The following is a 22,012-nucleotide window of genomic DNA, read 5'->3' as shown; positions in this document are numbered from 1 at the left end:
CGACAAGGAAATTCAAGCAGTGGTGTTCGATAATACATCAGAAATAGCACTCGTGAAGAATCTGGTTTTCCATGGAAGGACCAAACACATCAAATCTCGGTTTCACTACATTCGAGAATGTGTTGATCGTGAAGAAGTAAGCGTCGAGCATGTTAGCGGTGTTAAACAATGTGCCGATATCTTTACGAAGGCTATTGGGAGAATCAAATTCAAGGAGACGCGGGAATTACTTGGAGTTGAAGACTTGTCGGTTTCGAGTTCGAAATTCCGGGGGTGATTTTTGGGGATTTCGGTTCAAGACCGTTACTTGGCGTGCAAGGTTAAGTAGCAAGATTTAAGGAGTGGATAATTATAAACAATTAAATGTGCTTAGATTTAATTGTTAGTATAATTATTATGTCATATTATTTAGCAATCCTAGTTGTAGTCTAAACATGATATGTTAGATTATAAATACTCGTGCTTTGGGGTTTAAAGATTGTAATTGGGTAATTGAGTTTTGTGAAGTTTCTCAATAATAACAAACGTGTTTGGGTGTTTAGCCAAATTAACGTGTCTGGGTTTTGAGTTTGTGTTCAATACCTGGTACTAATTCCATTAGTTTATACCTATTGTCTTCACAAACTAAACAATTTAAGGAATGTCAAAATTAGGAAGCAATTTCCAACAAGGACCTGTTAACATGACACGGAGTTAAACAAACTGAAATGGACTCAAACCAATTTTTTTCTCGAACCAAACTAAACTAAAAAAAAACGGGAACCGAAATCGAACGGTTTTCAAAAATTGAAATTTCAGTTTTTTGTTTAGTTTGATCCAAAAACCGACCCAAACCCACGTTTTTTCTCGGCCCAAAAATTTCAAGCCCAAATGGTAAAACAAAAAAAAGCGTGACGCCGTAATCTAATGGTTCTCAAAAATTGAAATTTTAATTTATGGTTTAGTTTGAGCCCGAAACCGACCCAAACCAACTTTTTTCTTTCTCAGCTCAAGAATTTCAAACCCAAATCAAATAGTAAAACCGAAAAAAAAAACAAAAACCGAACTAAATTCTGAAACATGAGGGGTCGAAGTTGCATAAATATCAAAGATATGTATACATATACATACATATATATATATATATATATATATATATATATATAGGTTTCGAACTCATTTGGAGACTGAGTGACAATGCAATCAGAGACTCCTTCGGCAACGATTTCTGGCAACCGCCGCCGGAGACGGCCGCCGGTGAGAAGCCGGACGATGGAAACCGTTCTGCGTATTCTCTCGATTTGTAATCAATATCATTCAGGTTTCAATCTTCAATTTGCTATAACTTATATCAATTTTAGTTAGGGTTTAAGTTCCTGTAAATCACCAGTGTTGTAGTAATTGCTAGGCGTTAGTCGGGCGGTCGGGTAGGGACTACCGGTTAATAATCGGGTTTAGTTTAGCCGGGATTAATTGGGATTTTTATGACCATGCTTGTAACTGCAAAAAAGTTATTATTTTTTGTATGGTAATGAGTTCGGGGATTAATCGGGTTCTAATCGGCCTTGCTTATAACTGCAAAAGTTATTATGTTTCGAATGGTAATGAGTTCGGGGAATAATCGGAGTTAACTGGGATTATTCGGGATTTTTACAACCATGTCTGTAACTGCAAAAGGTTATTATCTTTTGAATGGTAATGAGTTCGGGGATTAATCGGGATTTTTATGATTACCGCCATGCTTATAACTGCAAAAAGTTATTATTTTTTGAATGGTAATGAGTTTTTCATTGGAACCCAAAACCCAAAACAAATTATCCGACAAGTGATTTTGGGATTAATTGGTCGATGGGGTATGGACTAGCTGTCAATCGGGATTATTCGGGATGTTTACAACTATGCTTGTAACTGCAAAAAGTTATTATTTTTTGAATGATAAATGAGTTTTTCATCGGAACCCAAAACTGAAAGCTAAAGTTTTTGGATTCCGATAGTGATGTTTAGAAAATAGAAAATTTCAGATGTTTTAGATACTCTAAATATGTTTCTTTTAGATTATTAGTTAATAGATATCAATTATAAGTTTTGGATATTTCGGATATCCATTTCAACACCCTGAATTTTTTTAGTTTGTAATTAACAGGAACGGTTAAATTTTTTAAGCTTTATGCTTTGTAAAATAATCTGCAAAAAAAAGGTAGAAATTAGTTATTCTATCTCGTCCGCTGTAAAGATTAGTTATGGTGGTAACACCTTGGTTTAAAGAAAACGCATAAGTGGCAAAAAGACGCGCCTCATGTTGTACAAAATAGCTCAAAAACTTGAATTTGACACTGTCAAATGCAGTAGTAGTAAAAGTTAATCACTTTTTCGATCATTTGACTAAATGTTTATTTTTTACATGTAGATAAGGGCACCGATGTTTCACCTGATGATTGTTTATTTCAAGAACAAACGTACGTAGATGAAACCCAAGAAAACGGTTCATATAATACGCAGGTTGAGCCAGCTGAACATGATCATAACATATCAAAGAAGGATCTTTCTCAAAACGTCAACACCAGTCCTTCAGTCAACTTTGATGCAAAAAGTCAAGATAATATACCCGCAAATGAAGATGTTGAAGAAGGAGAAATATCGGGTGGTTTGTCAGGCACCAAATCGAACAGTATTATAATCCCGCTATCTACAGAAGCAGTTGAAAATGGTGATGTGCAGGCACGAGTGATTAATAAAACCACAAGAAATTTGGTGGATTACTCTGAAATAGCTGTTAATGCGAAATCCCAAGAGTCTGTAATGCAAGCAACCAAGAAGCGGGATCTAGTGAAGGTTTGGATTCTTTTAACAAATTTGTTCAAGTTCTCAACCGTAAAGTTTTTATTTTTTTCGCATTACATAGAGAGATGGGAATATGGTTTGACTTTCGGTTGGGTTGACCCGAAACACTTTTTTCCAAAATCTTTATCTGTTTTTTTTCAAATAATTAATGTGTCAAGTTTGATTTACTAAAATAACGCTGTTTCAGCAATAATATGTTTTTTTTTTCTTTTGATTTGGGACGTTTGATAAGTTACAAACTAGTTGTGATAACTATTATGACAGATATTATTTTATTATTAGATAGGTTTTTTATTCCGGTAAGTATTTGATTTTGAATAAACTTAGGGAACAACCAAACAAGTTATGCATCCTGCAAGTATTTTAATAAATAGAGCTCTAGGGCTGGAAGCTATCATATGATTACTTTGTTTAATTATTTTATATTATTTGGTTCGTTCGTAATAATTAACAGAGTCTGCTGGTATCAACTTCTTGATAACTATTGTGACAACAATATTTTATTAAAAAAGTATTACATGATTACTAGATATACCGTTTGACATGGTTATTTTCGGCTTCTATATCCGTGCATGACAGGATAGTGGTGCCCAAAATACTAGAAAGAGGCAGGGATCTTGTAGTGAAGAAGAGAGTAGAAACAAAAAGTCAAAGAATTCTGTTGACCGGACAACTCGTCCAGATTATGTAGCATTGCTCGGTGAGAATGCTTCTCAAGAAGTTGTTGACGCTACTACAAACAAGGTACTAATTTTCGTTCATTTTGCATTTTTTATGTTTTTTTTCCTAATTGGTTGTCATCGGTTAAGTAACTGATTTTTTTCGTAACAGGATGCGCCTAATGAAAAGAAAAAGAAGCGCGCTTTGACCCAGGAACGAAAAGCAAAGAAAAAGGTTACTTTTAATTTAAGTATGAATTTATTGATGTTTTTTTAAAAATGAACTTAATCTATGTATTCATATTGCTGGTTTCAATATCATTTCTGCTCTTTTATATCTATATTTATTGTCCACAAACAAGAAAAAAAAGCACAATTTTTAAAACATAATAATAATGATAATAATAATAATAATAATAATAATAATAATAATAATAATAAAGATGATGTATCTAATGTTTTATATGCGGAAAAAATATAAAGTTAATTTTTTAAACATAATTATATGTAAAATATATTCAATCATCATAAAAGAAAAAAAATCAATCCTCATTAATAAGTGAAAAAAAAGAACACAAATTCTTCTAAGCCGGGACTCGAAACTACCACCTTCGATTTGTAGGTACACGTCACACGTTCCTAACCACTTGTTTTGCGTGACTTTTGTTTTTCATCTCATGTGAAAAATATATAACTGGTATTAATGTTTATGGCAGTTTTTTGTTATATATATATATATATATATAGAAAAGGGTTAAAATAAGAATAATATATATATAAATATATAAATAATGGCACTTTTACCCTTAATGCATCTATGATACCATGACTTGGAAAACTTCCAAGATTGAATAATGGGGGTAAAGTGGGAAAGTTAATTATATTTATCCCTTTTGATGTATGCCTATTTTGGTTTTATCGGTTAAGTTTATTTCCCATTATATGAATTAATCCAACTAAACTTGTTACCATTTTAATGTTTTTCAGAAGAAAGATAGACTTAAACGAGCCGAAAAGAACAGAAAACTTGGCATCAAGAGATTGACACTTCAACCAGTGATTAAAGAGAAAAAAATAACTTATTGTCGTCACTATATGAACGGAAGATGCCATGAGGTTAACTTATAATTTAATTATTTTCTTCTTCATTTTCATAATTAATATTTATTTATCTGATACTTATATAACACTACAAATCTATTTATTAATTACAGGGCGAGAAGTGTAAATTCTCACATGATACGATCCCCTTGACAAAATCCAACGTATTAACCGAAACGCGTTTTGACTTGTTAACAAATATCTTATCTTAGTATCTCGACAGAATTACAATTTCGTCCTTTAAGTATATGCGATTTATGGATCAAGTCCTTTATATGACAAAATACATTTGCTTTTTGACTTTTTGTCCTTTACACTGACTGTCATCCAAAAATTCAGTTAAATCCAAACATGCCAAGACTTAACGGGGTTTTTGTTTAACATATTTTATTTATTTTCTTTTTTTAAATATATATTTGATTTGATTTTTAATTATAAATACTTAAATAGTATGCGTAAAAAGACGTAAATGCCCTCACATGCCAAGATTTAACGGGGGTTTTGGATGTCAGTTAGTCAAAAGGACGAAAATTAAACAAACATGTCATGTAAAGGACACCGCATGTAAATAAACTGCATATGCTTAAAGGACAAAATTCGTAATTTTGTCTAGTATCTGTGAGTAAGTAACCTGTTTTTGTGATTGATTTTGCAGCCATGTTGTCATTTTGCTCGGCACGCGTGCATGAAAGGTGATGATTGCCCATACGATCACGATCTCTCCAAATATCCATGCAAGAATTATCAAACAAAAGGGTCGTGCAATCGAGGTTCAGATTGCATGTTTTCTCATGAGGTAACTAATAAAAGTAAAATTCATTATTTTCTTTAAAAAGTTTGTTATAACTTATATGTATCATTCTAAATTTCATAATATCATATTTACTCTTTCAAAACAGTAAGATTATCATATTCAATCCATTTATAGTAGATAAAATAAAAGTTGGTTATTTGTAACAATCTGATTCATTGAATAAGCAAAAATGAATAAATTTTATTCACCGTGAAATTCGTAATCGTGTATTAGAAGTGTAAATATGATATTTTGAAGAATAATACTATGAAAGTCAACTTTCAGAAGGATGTATATTGAGTTAATGCTCTTTTATTATCTGTTTCAGGTACTACCGAGTGAAGACTCCTTAAACGAGTCAAACAAGTCAAAGCCCGAACAAAAAACGCCTTCAAATTCGGGTTCCAAAAAAGTAGAAGCAAAATCTTACTTAGTACCCAAATTTGTTGATGTTACACCAAAGGTAGATTCTGCGGTCAAGGAAATTACCAAAATGCCCCTGCTAAATCAAGATTCCAAAGAAAAACCGAAAGGGCCCTTGGTGATACATGATTCTGAAAAAATTACCAGAACGCCCATTGTAGTTCCTCGTGGTATAAACTTTCTGTCGTTTGGTAAAAAAGCTGGTATCGAATCCTGCTCATCTCCTAAGGTAGATTCCGAGGTCAAGGAAATTACCAAAATGCCCCCGCTAGTTCAAGAATCTGAAGAGAAAACGAAAGGCCCCCCGGTGGTACATGATTTTGAAGAAATTAGCCAAATTACCAAAACGCCCTCCGTAGTCCCTCGTGGAATTAATTTTCTGTCGTTTGGTAAAAAACCTGGTTTGGATAACTCAAATAGTGGATATTCGTTCAAAATCAGCAACCGAGTTGAAAAGCCTCGGATAAGCGACGTGGCGGGTGAGGGTTCGCGGTCTGTTCCAACGGTCAGTGTGGTCAACGAGTTCAAAGTTGACTTTTTAGCAGATAAAATGAGTTATTCGAAGAACCCAATTCCTATGATGTCATTCATGTCAAGCACATCACAGAAGTTGCTTCGGTCAACTTTAGCTTTTGCGTCTGAGCTAGACTCGGGTTTAAAGTCGAAAGTTTGACCATTATCGGTCATGAAGATTTTAACAGCGGAAATATCGAAATGGAATCATTTGTTTCTCAAAGATTGCTAAATTTTTTTATTCTTGGACTTCAATTTTTGTGTAAATATGCATATATTCTTATTTTTAAATTATTAATGACATCGTCTGATTTTAAAATCGGTCTGCATAGGCCGGTTCGATGACCAGTCCGATTATGAATACAATTCAGGTTTCAAGTAATGTTGTCATGGAACTTCGTCCATATATCTCCCTTTTATTATTATATTTGTGTTCCCTTCTGCAAGTGTCGGCAAGAGTTGTCTTCTACGTAGGGGTGACAACTGGATACATGTTTAAGACACGATAAGACCTGTTAATGAGCTTAGCTACATGAGGTTGAGATCAAAGAAACATCTTTAGCGCTTGTAGATAATGAAGTAGACATCACAGTATTATTACCATCTCAAAGTCTGCTTTACAAATAGCTAAAGATGAAACAAAAAGAAATAAGTTAACACTTGAATACTTAAGGTTTAGGTAGGCTCATAAGAAAGAAATAAAACTCAAACTCTAGCATCTTTATTGTTTTTCTTCTGGCAGATGCAGCAACGAGAACCTTGCGAGCTGCATCAACGATGTCTTTTCGCACCATTACTTTAAAGACGGCACCTTGTGATTCAGGTAGCAAGTAAGCTTTCAAATCTGGAACAAACTCTAACAAATCCATCAACCCCCCGCACGGGCGTTGAAACACTTCTAGATTGCGAAATGCTACAAGATCCAGCTTCAAACGCCTCAACTTGGGAAAAGGTGGCGAAGATCCATTCAACGGAAACAGTGTGAGTATATGGACAACAGGCGAGAACAGAGTAAGCGATCTGGCATTGCGTAAGGGATTAAACAACATCAGAAGATCATCAAACATCGTCTTCTCTTTCTCTTGGCGGCAATAACCATTGTAGTCGATGACCACCGTCTCAAGAATAGGGAGATTGCCCGTCAACTTCGGGATATCACTCCCCTGCCACTCGAAATATTTAAGTTTCGGAGTCATGAATTTACAGCGACGGACAGACTGCTTGTAGTGGTACAAGATAGTAAATTCGGAAAGTTGAGGGGCGTGTACATTCAAAGCATTGCCCTCGGTTGTAAGCAAACAAAAGTGCAATTTTAACTTTTCAAGCACGGGAAACCCTGAGAACGGATCAAGATCATTAATAATAACCCCTTTGAGATATAAATTGGTGAGACTCTTAAACGATGTTACCGATCTTGGTTCCAAAAACGTGCAACCGGCAGTTGTTCCGCTTGTAAATTTCAAGCTCGTTAGTGAATCCGATGACCCGGTCGGCCACGTCCTGATTTCTCGGATGTTTGCTTCCAGTTCTTGGACACCGTGTGAAAACGCGTAACTGAAAACTGTTTGTAAAAACTCGTCCGCACTCTCCATCATGTTTGAAGGTTAACTTATCCAACTTCACGTTTTGACGACGACGATTTAAAACCTTGAAGGCAAAGTCATCTAAGCACGGGAAGTGAGATTGAGAACCGGAATACGAGTCCATGTAGAGACCCATGATTTCGATAACACCGATGATTGAACAGCTTGTCTGGCGTCAAGATAAGAAAGAATGTGAAGCTGCAAGGATTCTGGCAATCCTGATAGCATGTCCAATGTTTCTTCTTCTGCCTCTTCTTCACGTAACCTTTTAACCGCCATGTCTCTTATCTGCACGCAGTGTACAGATAACTAAAGTAATTATGTTAACACTATAACTTTTGAACCAGAGTAATTATTATTATTACACTATATTTATATTTTATAGCATAATTACTCTGGTTCGAAACTGTAATAACTTTGTTATTTGAGATCAATGATTAAATTTCAAACTTATAGATAAAACTTGAACAAGAATTGATTATTCAAGCAAAAGATCAAAACATTCAAGCATAAGATCAAATCAAATTGCTCCTACGGAGATTAAGCACTCACACATACATATATACATATATCGATCGAGAGATGAATAAACCCTAATTTTTTATATATACATATAACTAAAATCAAATCCAATATAGTTCTTAAATCGCATGAGACTTAGGCTATTATTGTTATTAGTATTACTATTACTATTACTAGTACTAGTATTACTATTACCTCACTATCACCAATTTATATGGGAGACATGGCGTTATAATACACCAACGCGTTAACAATGTAATTATAATACACCAACGCGTTAACAATGTAATTATAATACACCAACGCGTTAACAATGTAATTATGTCTTGGTAACAAACAATGTTAGTATGTCTTGATAACAGGAAAAGCTCATCAATGACGCGCTCGTATGGTCAAGGTCTCGGATGTTTATAACTCTGTTCGGGGTTCTTCGTAACTTCTGTAAAACCTTTCTTTAATTTGGTTAGTCAATGTATTTCGTATAACTAGTTTCGATTACTTGGAACACTCTAGTTTAAATTGGATGACACAAACTGTGCATTTAGTTATATGTGAGAAAGATTTGTTAAATGGAATCATGTGCTAACATAAACTCTTATTATTAAAATAATAATAATAAAATTAAGTATTATATCTATTGCCTTAGTCTATTCAATTGATCATTCAAACATAAGATCAAACAACACATATTCAACCGCAGTAGTTCATTTAATTGACTAACTAACTAAATCAAATTGCTCCTACGGAGATTACATATATATAAATCGACCGAGAGATGAATAAACCGTAATTCTATAACTAAAATAAACAAAAAAACGTTATTTAATAATAATTAAATCGCATGAGACTTACCGGTCGGTGGCGATAGTGATTAATTATTATCGAAAGAATTATATGTTTGTGTCTGTTGTAAAAGTAATTGTAAATGTAGCGAATGATTCTTGGCTATTTATAAGGTTCGCTTGGGCCTATTGGTATTGTGGGCTATAATAATAATAATAATTATTATTATTATTATTACTATTACTATCATTTAATATTATTTATTATTTATTACTATTACCAATATTATGTTTTATAATTAAAAATTAATTAAGTATTATTATTACGTGAATTTAAAAAAAAACGAGTTATATGTTTATGCTTGAATTTGGTGTGGTTTGAAATCAAGCGGCTTGGTGTCGTTCGAAGTTTTCAACTTTAAATTTATAAAATTTCAAGTAATTCAGTACTTTTAACTGAGAAATATGCTTTCAACTTTAAAATGTCTAAAGCATAAAGTTAGCAGCAAAACAAACAAAATGAGTTCGACAAGGATACCTGGTCGATATTTTCTCCTAACAGTATCAAGCACGACGAGAACCAATAGATAAGGTATCAAATGTGTAATCAAAGTTGCGAACGACTGAATGAGAGGAAGCTGCGTGGAAAAGTAAAATTTTGTAACTATTGAATGAGCGGCTATGGTTTAAAATTAAACTTTGAAGACAACGCATAAAAGGAAGCTTAAAAATCTTTAAAAATTTGTATTTATTTCTCTCTCTATTCTCTATGTATAGATATTATATATGTCAATATTAAACTAAAAAATAATGTATTGAGTAAAACAAGTTGAACCGAACCGTGAACCGAACCGAGCAAAGTTTTGCTTGTGATTTGTTTGTTTTCAACTCGAGCTGGTCCGATCAGCTCATTTCCATGTTGAGCCGAAATTTAACGAACATTTTCTGAGTGAGCAGCGAGCAATTTGTACATCCCTAGATAAATCGAGTCCATTGGTCGTTCAAAAAACATATGTCTCCTAGCAAACACATACATGTTAGCATAAGAAAATGTCAAAAGATATGTGACTGACGAAAGAGATTTGACTTTGTTGTGCATCTAAAGAACGTTGACAGTTTATAATATGCTTTCACCCAGGGGTGCAAACGAGTCGAGCCGAGCCCGAGCTCGGCTTGTTTAACTTATGGAGTTCGAGCTCGGCTCGATTCAAGCTCTATTTTTAAAGCTCGAGTTCAGCTCGTGAGTAGATTCTCAAGCTCGGGCTTCGATTGTTTAATATTTATTAATTATTTTTTATATTTATAATTATTTGTGTGTGTGTATATTTTTTCAATTATAGTTTATGTATAAAATAGTATATATATTTTTAGTCGACTTTAGTTATTTTTTCATACGTCACATATATTAATTAAATATTATTAAATATATATTAAAAAATTATATAAATGCTAGGCTCGCGAGTCCGCTTGAGCTCGACAATTGAAGCTCGGGCTCGTTTGTTAAACAATCTTACTTTTAAGCTTGAGCTCGGGCTCGGGCTCGATTATACTCGGCTCGAAAGATATTTTTCACGAGTCGATCTCAAATAGCTCGGCTCGTTTGCACCGTACTTTCATCGGTAAACTGTTGGTGTATCAAGAAGTTTGACTTCGACCATTTTTTCGTTCTATGGGCTATAATGATGTATGCGTGTCATCAAATTTCCCACCCAGACAACAACTATTTTTTATCATTATTTTATTTATTTATATATTTTAGATTGTTAACCCATATAGTACACAGGAACTAAATAACGCCTTGCATTTGATCGTTTAGATTATCCCGGGTATTATACGGACTACAAAGCTAGTATATCTATTAATTCTAACAAAAGAAAATAATTCAGGACATGTATCACATGAAGATTTATTCTTAGTATAAATTTCTCTTTTAATTGTTCTTCTATTTTTGATGAAAACATATTTATGTCAATGTAATCAATTAACCATTTAATCAAATAACATATTACCTAAATTATAAGAATTAAAAATACATAGTTATTAATGTCAATAAAAATAAAAATATTCATACTTTTAGTGAAATCAGATCTTTTTTTTATTAAATCTATATATACACACTTTTGAGTATAAAATATGAATGTTGTAAAACTGAATTAACGATATTTATAGGTCTAAGATACATAAAGACAAAGAATAAATTATGAATGAATATCAATTTTTATTAATGTATTTTTATTCAATCTTCATGGATCCATGAAGTTTTCATTTATCTTTTTTAAAAATGTAATAGAAAAGCGTGTTTGATTTATGCTAGTTTTATGTATGATGTTCATTTTCTATATCATTCATAATAAAAATCTTATCATCTTTTGTTAAAATTCACTATTTTATTAAAAAATATATATAATTACAACTTATAAAATTACTAGCTGCATGCGTCCTTTCTGATTATGAAGAATTGCATGAGAATACACCACATAATTGTATGAATATTCCATTAGAAAATATAATTTGAACTTATAAAATTATTTAATTTTATAAAATATATGTTATTCTTATAAGCATCTCATGTATCACATGGATTTTAAAGCTAGTATGTGTGTGTGATATATTTGCAACTTCACCCCCTCATCTTTGAGAATTTAGTTTCGGTTTTGGTTTTCTTTTCGGTTTTACTATTTGGGTTTGAAATTTTGGCTGAGAAAAAAAAGTTGATTTGGGTCGGTTTCAAGGTCAAACTAAACTAGAAACTGAATTTTCGACTTTTAAAAACCGTTCGATTTTGATTTCAAGTTTTTTTCTTTGAGTTTGGTTCCTTTTATTCGGTCTTGCCATCTCGGCTTGAAATTTTTGGGCTGAGGAAAAAAATCTGTTTCGGGTGCGTTACGTGCTCAAACTAAACCAAAAGCTGAAATTTCGATTTGAAAACCTTTCAGTTATGGTTTTTCGTTTTGAGTTTGATTCGGTTATTTTCGATCTTGCCATTTGGGCGTGAAATTTTAGGGCTAAACAAAAGTTTGCCCAACATAATGAATTTGAACCTAAATCTTTTTGTTAATTATTAATTATCGAATACTAAAGACTTCTCATTTAACTAAAAAAAGGATCCAGTTACAACAGAGAGGCAGGTAAGCGGACAACAAGTTGCTCCGCCACCCCCGTTTGAATGACAAATACTGAAAACATAGTTATCGTTCTTCAGCGTAGTTGAGTTACTGTGCACGACCCGCTGAACTCTTTTTAAAAACGTAGCAGCATCAGGGGCGAGAGACCCAAATGTATCAAAAGCAAAAGGGATGAATGCATGTTGATTCTCAACACACGCCTTATCGTGCTTAGTAATTTTTCTTGTTTCTGCCTTTAACACCGCTTGTCTCGCAACAAACCCGGTGTCCATAAGCCCGACAAGAGGGGACACTCCTAGAGGTGCACAAACCGGTTTTTTTAAAAAAACCGGTTCGGTTAATAACCGGACCGGTTAATAACCGGTTTTTTGTTGTCAAAACCCTAACCGGTCTAACCGGTTAGGACCGGTTTAGAAACCGGTTAGAACCGGTTAATAAACCGGTTTTTTTATTAACCGGTTTTTTTTATTAACCGGTTTTTTTTTTTTTTTTAAATTTCGCGGTTTCAAATACGAGTATTTGTTTTTTATATTTTGTACTTAATGAAGACCATTATTTTTTCGCAGTATAAACAAACCGGTAACTACAAGGCAAAACGGACTGACCGAAGCCATTCTTTGCTTTCGTTGTTAGGGTTCTTTGCTTGGAAGATGAGTATGAGTGTGTGTTGGTGAATGTGTTTTCAACAAACCAAAGATTAAAAACACATAACTTTCATTTATAGTTTTACATTAAAAATACAAACATTAAATCGTTATCGCATATTCGTAACTCAAAAATACAAACATTAAATCATTAACACTGAAGAAATCTCTGCCAAGAACTGTTGTTCATGATTTAACTCAAAAATACAAACATTAAATCGTGAACTAGCAAATGCTCCTGTTGTTCCCAATCGCAGTTTGTTCATGATTTGCCTCCATGTTTGCTGTTTCTTTAACTAAATTAGAAAAATCCAAATCAACAAGTAAATAAGAGCACATATTAGGAAAAAGAATGCTTAGACACGATTACATGAACAACTTGCTATTTCTTACTCATGATTTGCCTCCATGTTTGCTGTTTCTTTAACTAATTTTCTTCGCTACCCGATCCCGAGCTATTTCTTAGGTAATCGTCGTACGCGGCTTCTTCATCGGTCATTGGTTGAGTGTGTCCTTCATTGACCTCGTCTTCATACAAGCCCGCTTCATACTCCATTTCCCCATCGAGTCTCGAGTGAGCGTTGATGTTGTGCTCTATCTAAAGAGTCCAAGTAATCCTTGTAGCAAATCGACATCTCTGTAGCTGGTGCAGTGAGTCGAGTCCTCCTAATCGATATAACCCTGCCAGAAACAGAAAAAGCAGACTCCGAAGCTACCGTGGAAGCTTGGACCGTTAGTAAATCTTTGGCCATGGCGGCGAGGATCGGAAACTCATCCTCCTTACCTCTCCACCAAGCCAGCAAATCAAGACTTCTAAATTCATCCGGAGTCATGTGTTTCACAAAGTTGGTACCACCATACCTTCCAAGTTCACTGCTTGGGGTGTTTACCTTTTGACGTTTACCGGCGTCTTCCCAAATCATGTAGTACATCCCCATTTCAAGGTCGGTTTGGGATTGGGATTGGGCAACAGCTCTTAACGAGTCATGAATTTGGGAAGACGACCCGTATTTTGTAAGGTAGACATCATACATGTTTGACAAGGTGGTGTTGAAAGCATTCTTTAAAGTTTGGCTATAATAGGGGTTTTGATCGTCGTTTAACCCTAGCTCATCACAAATTTTTTCTATTAAAGCTTCAACACCACCAACATTGATGCAAGGGTTTAACGCAGCAGCACATGTCAAAACAGCGGGTAGTTCTTGAAAATATTTTCTAAATTTTTCTTTCATTTTTACACCCATATCAAAATAAGGTGCACCCCACAATGAAGTTCGCTCAACTTTGTGCACATGACAGCAATTTTTGGTAAAGCAATGGGGCTTGTTGGATAGTAAACCCCGGATAAACTAGTTGTGCAAGATTTAAAAATTTGAAGGACCTCCGTAACGATCTCAATCAATAACCAGTTTCTAGGATCGTACGGTGCACATTTACCCCTACTTGACAAAATTTGATGAAACGCAATTAATGATTCTTTTTGTTGGATGGCTTTCTCAAACATATTACAAGTCGAGTTCCATCTTGTTGGACAATCCCAATTTGGCCCCAACCATTGACAATTAGCTTCTACACAAAATTTTTTGTATCTTGAAAATGTTTTATTGTTGCTACGAACATCTCGTAACATTCTTTTAAAATTGTTTCTTTGCGTTTCGATCACGTTTAACCCAACTTGCACGGCCAAGTTGATAATATGTGCAATGCATCGGCTATGAAAAAACGCTCAATCACAAATAGGTTTATACTTTAATTTTAAATGGCCAACCGCGGCCGTATTGTTGGACGCGTTATCAAACGAAATTGAAAAGATTTTATGTTCAATCTTGTATTGTCGAATGACTTTATCCAAGATTTGAAAAATATTTCTACCCGTGTGCGGGTAATCAAACAATTGAAACGCAATGGTTCGTTTCATCATTTGCCACGACTCGGGGTCAACCCAATGAGCCGTCACACAAATGTATGAGTCGGGCGAACCATGAGGTACCGACCACACATCCGTTGTTAAGTTTACACCAGTTTGTAAGTTTGAAAAGTATGAAATTAGTTCGGATTTAGCGTTTTTCCATGCTTTAAGACAATCTCTTCTAAGGGTCGAACGACTTACGTGTTGGTAGCGTGGTTGAACATAGTTTTGCATCATCTCCGTGAATTGAGGGTTGTCGAAGTGGTTGAAAGGAAGTGTTTGTTGAATCACAAAGTTTGAAAACTGTTGACGTACCGCTTCAACGTCGTACGTAAACACCGCTCCTTGATTCGTCATCTCCGGCTGCGAACTACTTCCCGATTCGTCCTTCAAGGCCTTGCAAAAGGGCCTTTGTACATGCGCTTTTAAAGTGGAGTTTGCATCTTTGCCATAAAACTTCAAACAATGTTTGCATCGAGCTTTTTGGCTACCGTTAGACATTTCGCATAGGTCGAAATGTTGCCAAACATCATGGTTTCGTTTCGTGGGGATGACCCGAACGACCGTTTCTCCCGTGTTCGAGGTACCCATGTTGACGGATGAAGCAGCACTTTGGGAGGCCATGATAATCGACTACGAAATAAGAGTGGTATACTCGAGTACGAAATAAACGACTACGAAATAAGAGCGTATGGAGTGTTAATGTGGTATAATTGAGCGTGAGATAACAAAATAATCGCGTATGAAATAAACGTTTAGAGCGTTTGGAGTTGTATAATCGAGTGTGATCTAACCAATACCCAACCTAAACTATATATAGATGTTTGTGGGGATAAAATGGTAAAAAAAAAAAAACGGTCCAAAAACAAAAAAACGGGCATATAGCCGTTATAAACCGGTTTTTTTATAAACCGGTTAACCGGTTTTTCCATAACCGGTTAATAAAAAAAACCGGTTTTTCCATTAACCGGTTCGTTAACCGGTTTTGGATCTAGAACTTGTAACCGAAAGACGAACCGGCGGTTTCTAAACCGGTCAAACCGGTTTTTAAAAAGCCGGTTTTCGTAAAAACCGGTTTCCGGTTTAAACCGGTAAACCAGTTCCCCAACCGGTTTTTTTGGCCATCTCTAGACACTCCTGTATGGTCCACACTCCAGTAAGGTCCACACAATTATTAATTATTAATTGATTCATATACATTTGAGCTAAAATAATTAGGTTACACTATTTATTAAATTCTTATTAATTACTTATACCAAAATTAAGAATGAAAATCTATAAATTCGGTTTATCGGGTTTTATTACATGCAAAATCGAAACCAAACCAAAAGTCCGGTCTAATTTCAAAAGCATATATCCGATATAAAAGATGATAAGGAGATGCCACAATCACGAGACAACATGGTAAGGCGTTAAATTAAGAATGTTACCATCACCTTTATATTTTTCATTTTAGCAATTAATAAAACTGACAAATATGACTTCCCACCACCCCCACCACAAAAAAAAAAAAAAAAAAAAACAAAAGAAAATGGAGGGGGTAGCGGGGATCGGATGGCATTGTCATCCTGTACCAAAATTCTCCTGACTTTTCTAGCTTTCACTAGGTCCCTTCTAATAGGGCTAAGCTCGAACACAGCTCGACCTTGGAAAACCATTCCTAAGCCAAGCATGAGTTTTTATAGATAAAGCTCGAAAATACCGAGCTAAGGCTCTCGTAAATTAAACAAGACAAAGACAAACTTAGTCAGGACTTATTTTTTTCCCTTAACTTATACAATTCACTAAAAAACCAAATTACTAATTTGCCCCTTCAATTCATGTTCATAAATCTTAACTACCATCTACCAGCAGGCTAGTGAAGAGGTAGGTCCCAGCAGAGCCCAGTTGGACCCGCAAGACTCACCTTAAACAGGGAAGTCTGCGCAGAGACCAACTGGATCCGCAGAACCAACCATGCTCAGAGACGTGACGTCCTTACGCGCAGTACGCAAGCTGGTCCCGCAGGAAATGCCTCCCAATGGTGAAGGACTCCGCCTGTCCCCGCAGCCTCGGATACAAGCCATTAGGGAAGGCCACCCGCGCAGCATGGCTACACGCACAAGGCACTTAGCTCTCGATCATTCAGTGTCACCTGAAGGAATGAGCCAAGCCGGGAGCAATCCCGCACAGAGGCGGGAGGGGGAATACTCCCGCCCAAATAAGCCAGTCCGTATACTGAAGGATCTTTTACTGTACCTGACGAGGTATGGGCGAAAGATCTGATCAGAGATACGACAGCTCACTGATACAGTATGGCGAGCAGCATGATCCTGTACTGTATCACTATTAGCCGCTGCCTACTCACCAACTACTGTCATACCACGTGCGTAGCCGGCAGTTGGTGGAAAGGGAATAGTACACAGCAGGCCTGGTCACTATCAGCCGCTGCCTACCCACCAACTACCAGCAGGGCACGTGCGTAGGCTACTGTTGATGAACAGGAACACTGTAGCAGCCGGCCATACCTCCTTGGAAACCTACCTTCGGCTATAAATACCCCAAATGGTATGATCATCTGAACACATTATTACATTACATTATCATATATCTTACTACATTATCATCATATTATACCTGATATCTGCTCTAGCAATCTCTTAATATACTTTTATATTTAAAGAGCAATCTAGTCTGATTCTCACGCCGGAGGGTGGTCACAAGGAGGAACCCCCCCCCCCCTTCTCAGTGACGAGCTCACGGTGTCTGTTTTGCAGGTTATCAGAAGAACCATCTTCCAAGGGTCTAACCCCTCGTGGGAAACAGCTATCCAACCCCCAGGTTACCAGTAATCTGTCAGGGGTCTGGTTAGTGTTTCTTCATTGGCGCCATCCGTGCATAAAGCTAGAACTACAATTTTCTCCAGTTTTTTCAAACTTTTACAAAGATGGTTAGAGAAATTCCGGTAACCACAACCCCAGCTACTGGGGGGAATACCGGCAACACAGTTTTTACGAACACTACCCCGGCTACCGAAGCCGGGGCAAGTGAAGTAAATTTTACGAACACTACCCCACTTACCAAAGCTGGGGCAAGTGCAGTAAATGATCGCCTACTGGGATCCACCGATACCCAGTTTAAGAAACGAAGACTCCCCCGCCAGACTCTCGATGAAGTTAAGGCATGGGCGGAGGCACGACAAAAGGAATTCCAGGCTGAGTTGGACGAACGCTTGCGTTCCGTGCAACAGGCCGACGAATTCGAATACTGGGAGGATGACTCGGAGGAATCCGACTCCGACGCGAACCCTCGCCATAGGGCAAAAGGGAAGCGTAAGGAAACGGAATCCCAACCGAAAAGGCATTTTGGACAAGCCTTCAAACCAAAAAGCACAGGTGGAAGTCCACGAGACTTCTCCAAAACGTTCAGACCAAACGTTGCGAATGCAGGAACGTCCAAGTTTGCAAGGGACATTGCGGAAGCAATCGCCCCAAAGAGTGCCAAACAAATGCCTAACATAAGCACATATGACGGTTTATCTGATCCAGACGATCATTTGAACAGGTTCATAGCGGGGGCAACCGTCAGCAATTGGACGGAACCCACGTGGTGCTACATGTTCCAAATGACGCTTGTTGGGGCTGCTAGAGCTTGGTTTGATCGTCTACCGGTCAACCACATCTACGACTGGGCAGACTTCCAACAGAAGTTTAGCCAACACTTCAGCCAGCAACGGAAGTATACCGAGGAGCAATGGACAATCCTCAAATGCATACGAGAGGAAGATGAATCTCTGCCAAACTTCATCACTCGCTTCAACTCAAAGAAGCTAAGTTTGGGCAATATCAGCGAAGATCTTGTTCGCGCTGCCTTCATCCAGGGCGCACATGACCCAGAGCTCATCCGCACCCTAACGGGTAAAGATGGCATGCCATCCACATGGGATGGCATCATGACAGCAGCAAAACGCTATGCGGAAACAGAGAAGCAACTGGGTAGAGATCTCCCACAGAGCACAAACCTCTACACTCAGAAGACGAGAGAAGACAACGTCCTCACCGCCAGACTAAATAAAAAGCGAAAGCTAGGCATTTGGCAGTCAAGGGTAAACTTTGACACCTCATCCGGCTTGCAACATCGAGTGGGCGGAAGGGATAATGTACAGTCGCACCGGAACTCCAGATGGACGCCACTCACCAAAAGCGTCACTGAGATATTCGCCACTGAAGAGCTCCCATGGCCAAAGCCTCCAATAATCAGACATCGTCACGATGCTGATCGGAGCAAATACTGTGACTTCCACAAGACAAAAGGCCACAACACTGAAGAATGCATAGACGTAAAGGACATGGTCGAAGCATTTGTCAGAGATGGGACGCTCGCGCACCTCGTGGCACAATAAAGGCTGAGCAGGCGGGTGCGTATAGAACCTCAGCTGGGGAAGACACGAATCAATTCCAGCTTCAAAATCGAGAATACATGCTGCGTAAAGAACGAGATCCCGAACCAGGTGCGTATCGGCTCGATGGCACTCCCATCCCAACATGGAAGGGAGCTCATTTACACAGTCTGCATGTAAATCAATTCCAATTTGTAAAGAAAAGGCCAAGAGCCACTTCTAATGGAAATGATTCTCTTTAAGAACATCGAAGCTGATGATTTTACATTCATACTTTTCTGAACACTAATATGCCGGTTTTCACCGCATAATTACGTGAAGTCATTGCATGGGAAGGCGGTCCTACCCGCACGAACCCAATAACGTGACAAACCTTCACGCAGGTCAGTTTGGGAAAAAGTTCAGCACCCAAAAATGAAAGTGCCGGTCTATCCGCATGAATCATTAAAGGAAACTGAATAATAACCTATCAACAACCGCGCGTCGAACGGTTAAACTATGCAACACTGGTGACGGCGTTCACATTACGTGAAGTCGTTGCGTGGGAAGGCGGTCCTACCCGCACGAACCCAATAACTTGACAAACCTTCACGCAGGTCAGTTGAAGGGGAAGAGTTCAATTATCCCATTAAATGAAAGTGCCAGTCTATCCGCATGAATCATGAAAGGAAACCGAACACTAACCTATCGACAACCGCGCGTCGAACGGTTCAAAACAAAATTCTTAAAAAGGATAAGGAAAACCTACACGCAGGTCAGATAAGGGTAAAGTTTTGCCATCCTACTAAGTGCAAGTGACGGTTCTACCCGCACAATCACGAAAGAGGAAGCAAGACTTCCTGTTATCAACCACGTTCAAAGGTTAACTTATCCTCAAAAGGTGAGAAAAACCTACACGCAGGTCAGATAAGGGTAAAGTTTTGCCATCCTACTAAGTGCAAGTGACGGTTCTACCCGCACAATCACGAAAGAGGAAGCAAGACTTCCTGTTATCAACCACGTTCAAAGGTTAACTTATCCTCAAAAGGTGAGAAAAACCTACACGCAGGTCAGATAAGGGTAAAGTTTTGCCATCCTACTAAGTGCAAGTGACGGTTCTACCCGCACAATCACGAAAGAGGAAGCAAGACTTCCTGTTATCAACCACGTTCAAAGGTTAACTTATCTTAATGCCTTAGAAATTTCGAAAAGGAAAACCTACACGCAGGTCAGATGAAGGTTAAAGTTTAGCCATCCTACCAAGTGCAAGTGACGGTTCTACCCGCACAATCACGAAGGAGGAAGCGAAACTTTAACCCATTATCAACCACGTTCAAAGGTTCTTATTCTAAACACATGGAAAATTGCTAATTTAAACTAAGTATGCAAGTCATAAGTTTATAAAGCAAGGAACCCAAAGAAGGAAATAACAATCTTATACGCAAAAAGATTAATATTTCAAGAATATATTACAAGAATGGCCGGGTAACTACCCGCCTAAAAGAATAAAACTATACAAGTCTTAGCAATGGGAAGGGATCTTCAGGATCAAGCTTCAGGGCCGCTTCCACTTGGACCCGCTCCGTCAGAAGAACGGGGTGGTTCGAGGAACGCTTTGAGGACAGCTAACCCATCATCAGCAGCAGCTACTTCGTCCACCTTTTCCACCACTGGATGCGGGAAGGCGGCGTATTGGTTCAATGCTTGGTCATAAATGGCTTCGGTATCCACATCGAACAAAGGGAAGTTGGAAGGCGGGACGCCTTTCTCAACAAACCCTAGACCAAGCAGGAAGCCGGCCTTTTCCCCATCCTCATGAGAAGCGTTGAGGGCTGCGGTCATAGCATCATCGTAAGAGGTCTCTGAAAAGACCCGACGCACAACCTACAAAGAAAACACAAGTATTAGAACCTTTTCTTACAAAAGAAAAGCGTGAAGATAAAACTAAACATACCTGAGGCAACGCTTCTCGAAGAAGCCATTGGAGGGCAGCTTGAGCTTCGTTATGGGCGCGTTCGGCTTCGCTCTTGTTAAGGTTGGCAAGTAAAACTTCCTTTGCGGCAGCCTCTTCGACGCCCTTAAGTTTCCGCTCGGTGTGGTCAAGCACCCCCCTCTGGTCCAGGATTTCCTGGAGTTTCTTGGCATCTTCCATTGCCAAGGCATCATGAGCGCGTTGGAGAGCCTCTAATTTGGCCTTGAGCTCCTCATTCTCCACACGCAAAGGCTCAGCAACGGCTTCAGCCTTGGCAGCCCTCTCGGTTGCGTTTCGCGCAGTCTCCCTGGCCAGCCGAAGCTGTTCATTCACAGCTTGGGCAGCCTTGGAGCGGGCCTCGAGTCGCGCCTGAACTTCAACCTCGAGGGCCTTGAAGGCCTTCTCCTTGTCGGCGGCAGCTGCCGCCAGCTGTTGGTTCTCCTCCCGAAGAGCACGCGCCTCAGATACGTCCTTGGCGCGAGCTGCTTTCAACTTGTCGTTTTCACGACAAAGCAGCTCGACGCGCGGCTGCATCCGGGCTTGGAGAACCCGAAGCTCATTGGTTAGCCTACCCTCCTGGTAGCTAGCCATGGCTTCCCCCAACGCACCATGAGGAGCAGCGTGGCGAGCCCTGTCCACGCACTCCACAGGGGTACGAAGGGTTGTTCCTCGGCGTATGTTCCATCGCGGAACATACACTTCATTGGAATCCGACACTGCAAAAGAAACAAAGGCAGTAAGGAAAAGATGATAAAAAACAAGGGAAAAAAGAAAGGAACCCCACGCACCTGTAGGGTCAATGACAGGCC

General features: G+C 38.0%; 1 protein-coding gene and 1 pseudogene across 1 annotated transcript; one reads left to right on the top strand and one right to left on the bottom strand.

Moving 5' to 3' along the window:
- Window positions 1-1,208: 1,208 nt before the first annotated feature.
- LOC143572047 (uncharacterized) lies at window positions 1,209-6,497 on the top strand. The gene is made up of 8 exons (XM_077057312.1): window positions 1,209-1,300; window positions 2,387-2,811; window positions 3,400-3,564; window positions 3,652-3,714; window positions 4,467-4,595; window positions 4,694-4,744; window positions 5,236-5,376; window positions 5,702-6,497. Exons 1-8 carry the CDS (start codon window positions 1,252-1,254, stop codon window positions 6,467-6,469), a joined length of 1,791 nt encoding a protein of 596 aa, XP_076913427.1. The 5' UTR covers window positions 1,209-1,251; the 3' UTR covers window positions 6,470-6,497.
- Window positions 6,498-6,956: 459 nt separating this feature from the next.
- Window positions 6,957-8,250, bottom strand: LOC143572046 (putative F-box/LRR-repeat protein At5g02930; annotated as a pseudogene).
- Between the last annotated feature and the right edge of the window lie 13,762 nt (window positions 8,251-22,012).

This window comes from Bidens hawaiensis, unplaced genomic scaffold, assembly GCF_021521415.1.
Source record: "Bidens hawaiensis isolate Kalapana, Puna unplaced genomic scaffold, B.hawaiensis_p1.1 tig00025707_1, whole genome shotgun sequence".
Classification (NCBI taxonomy): domain Eukaryota; kingdom Viridiplantae; phylum Streptophyta; class Magnoliopsida; order Asterales; family Asteraceae; genus Bidens; species Bidens hawaiensis.
This window is presented reverse-complemented; position numbering and strand designations above follow the sequence as displayed.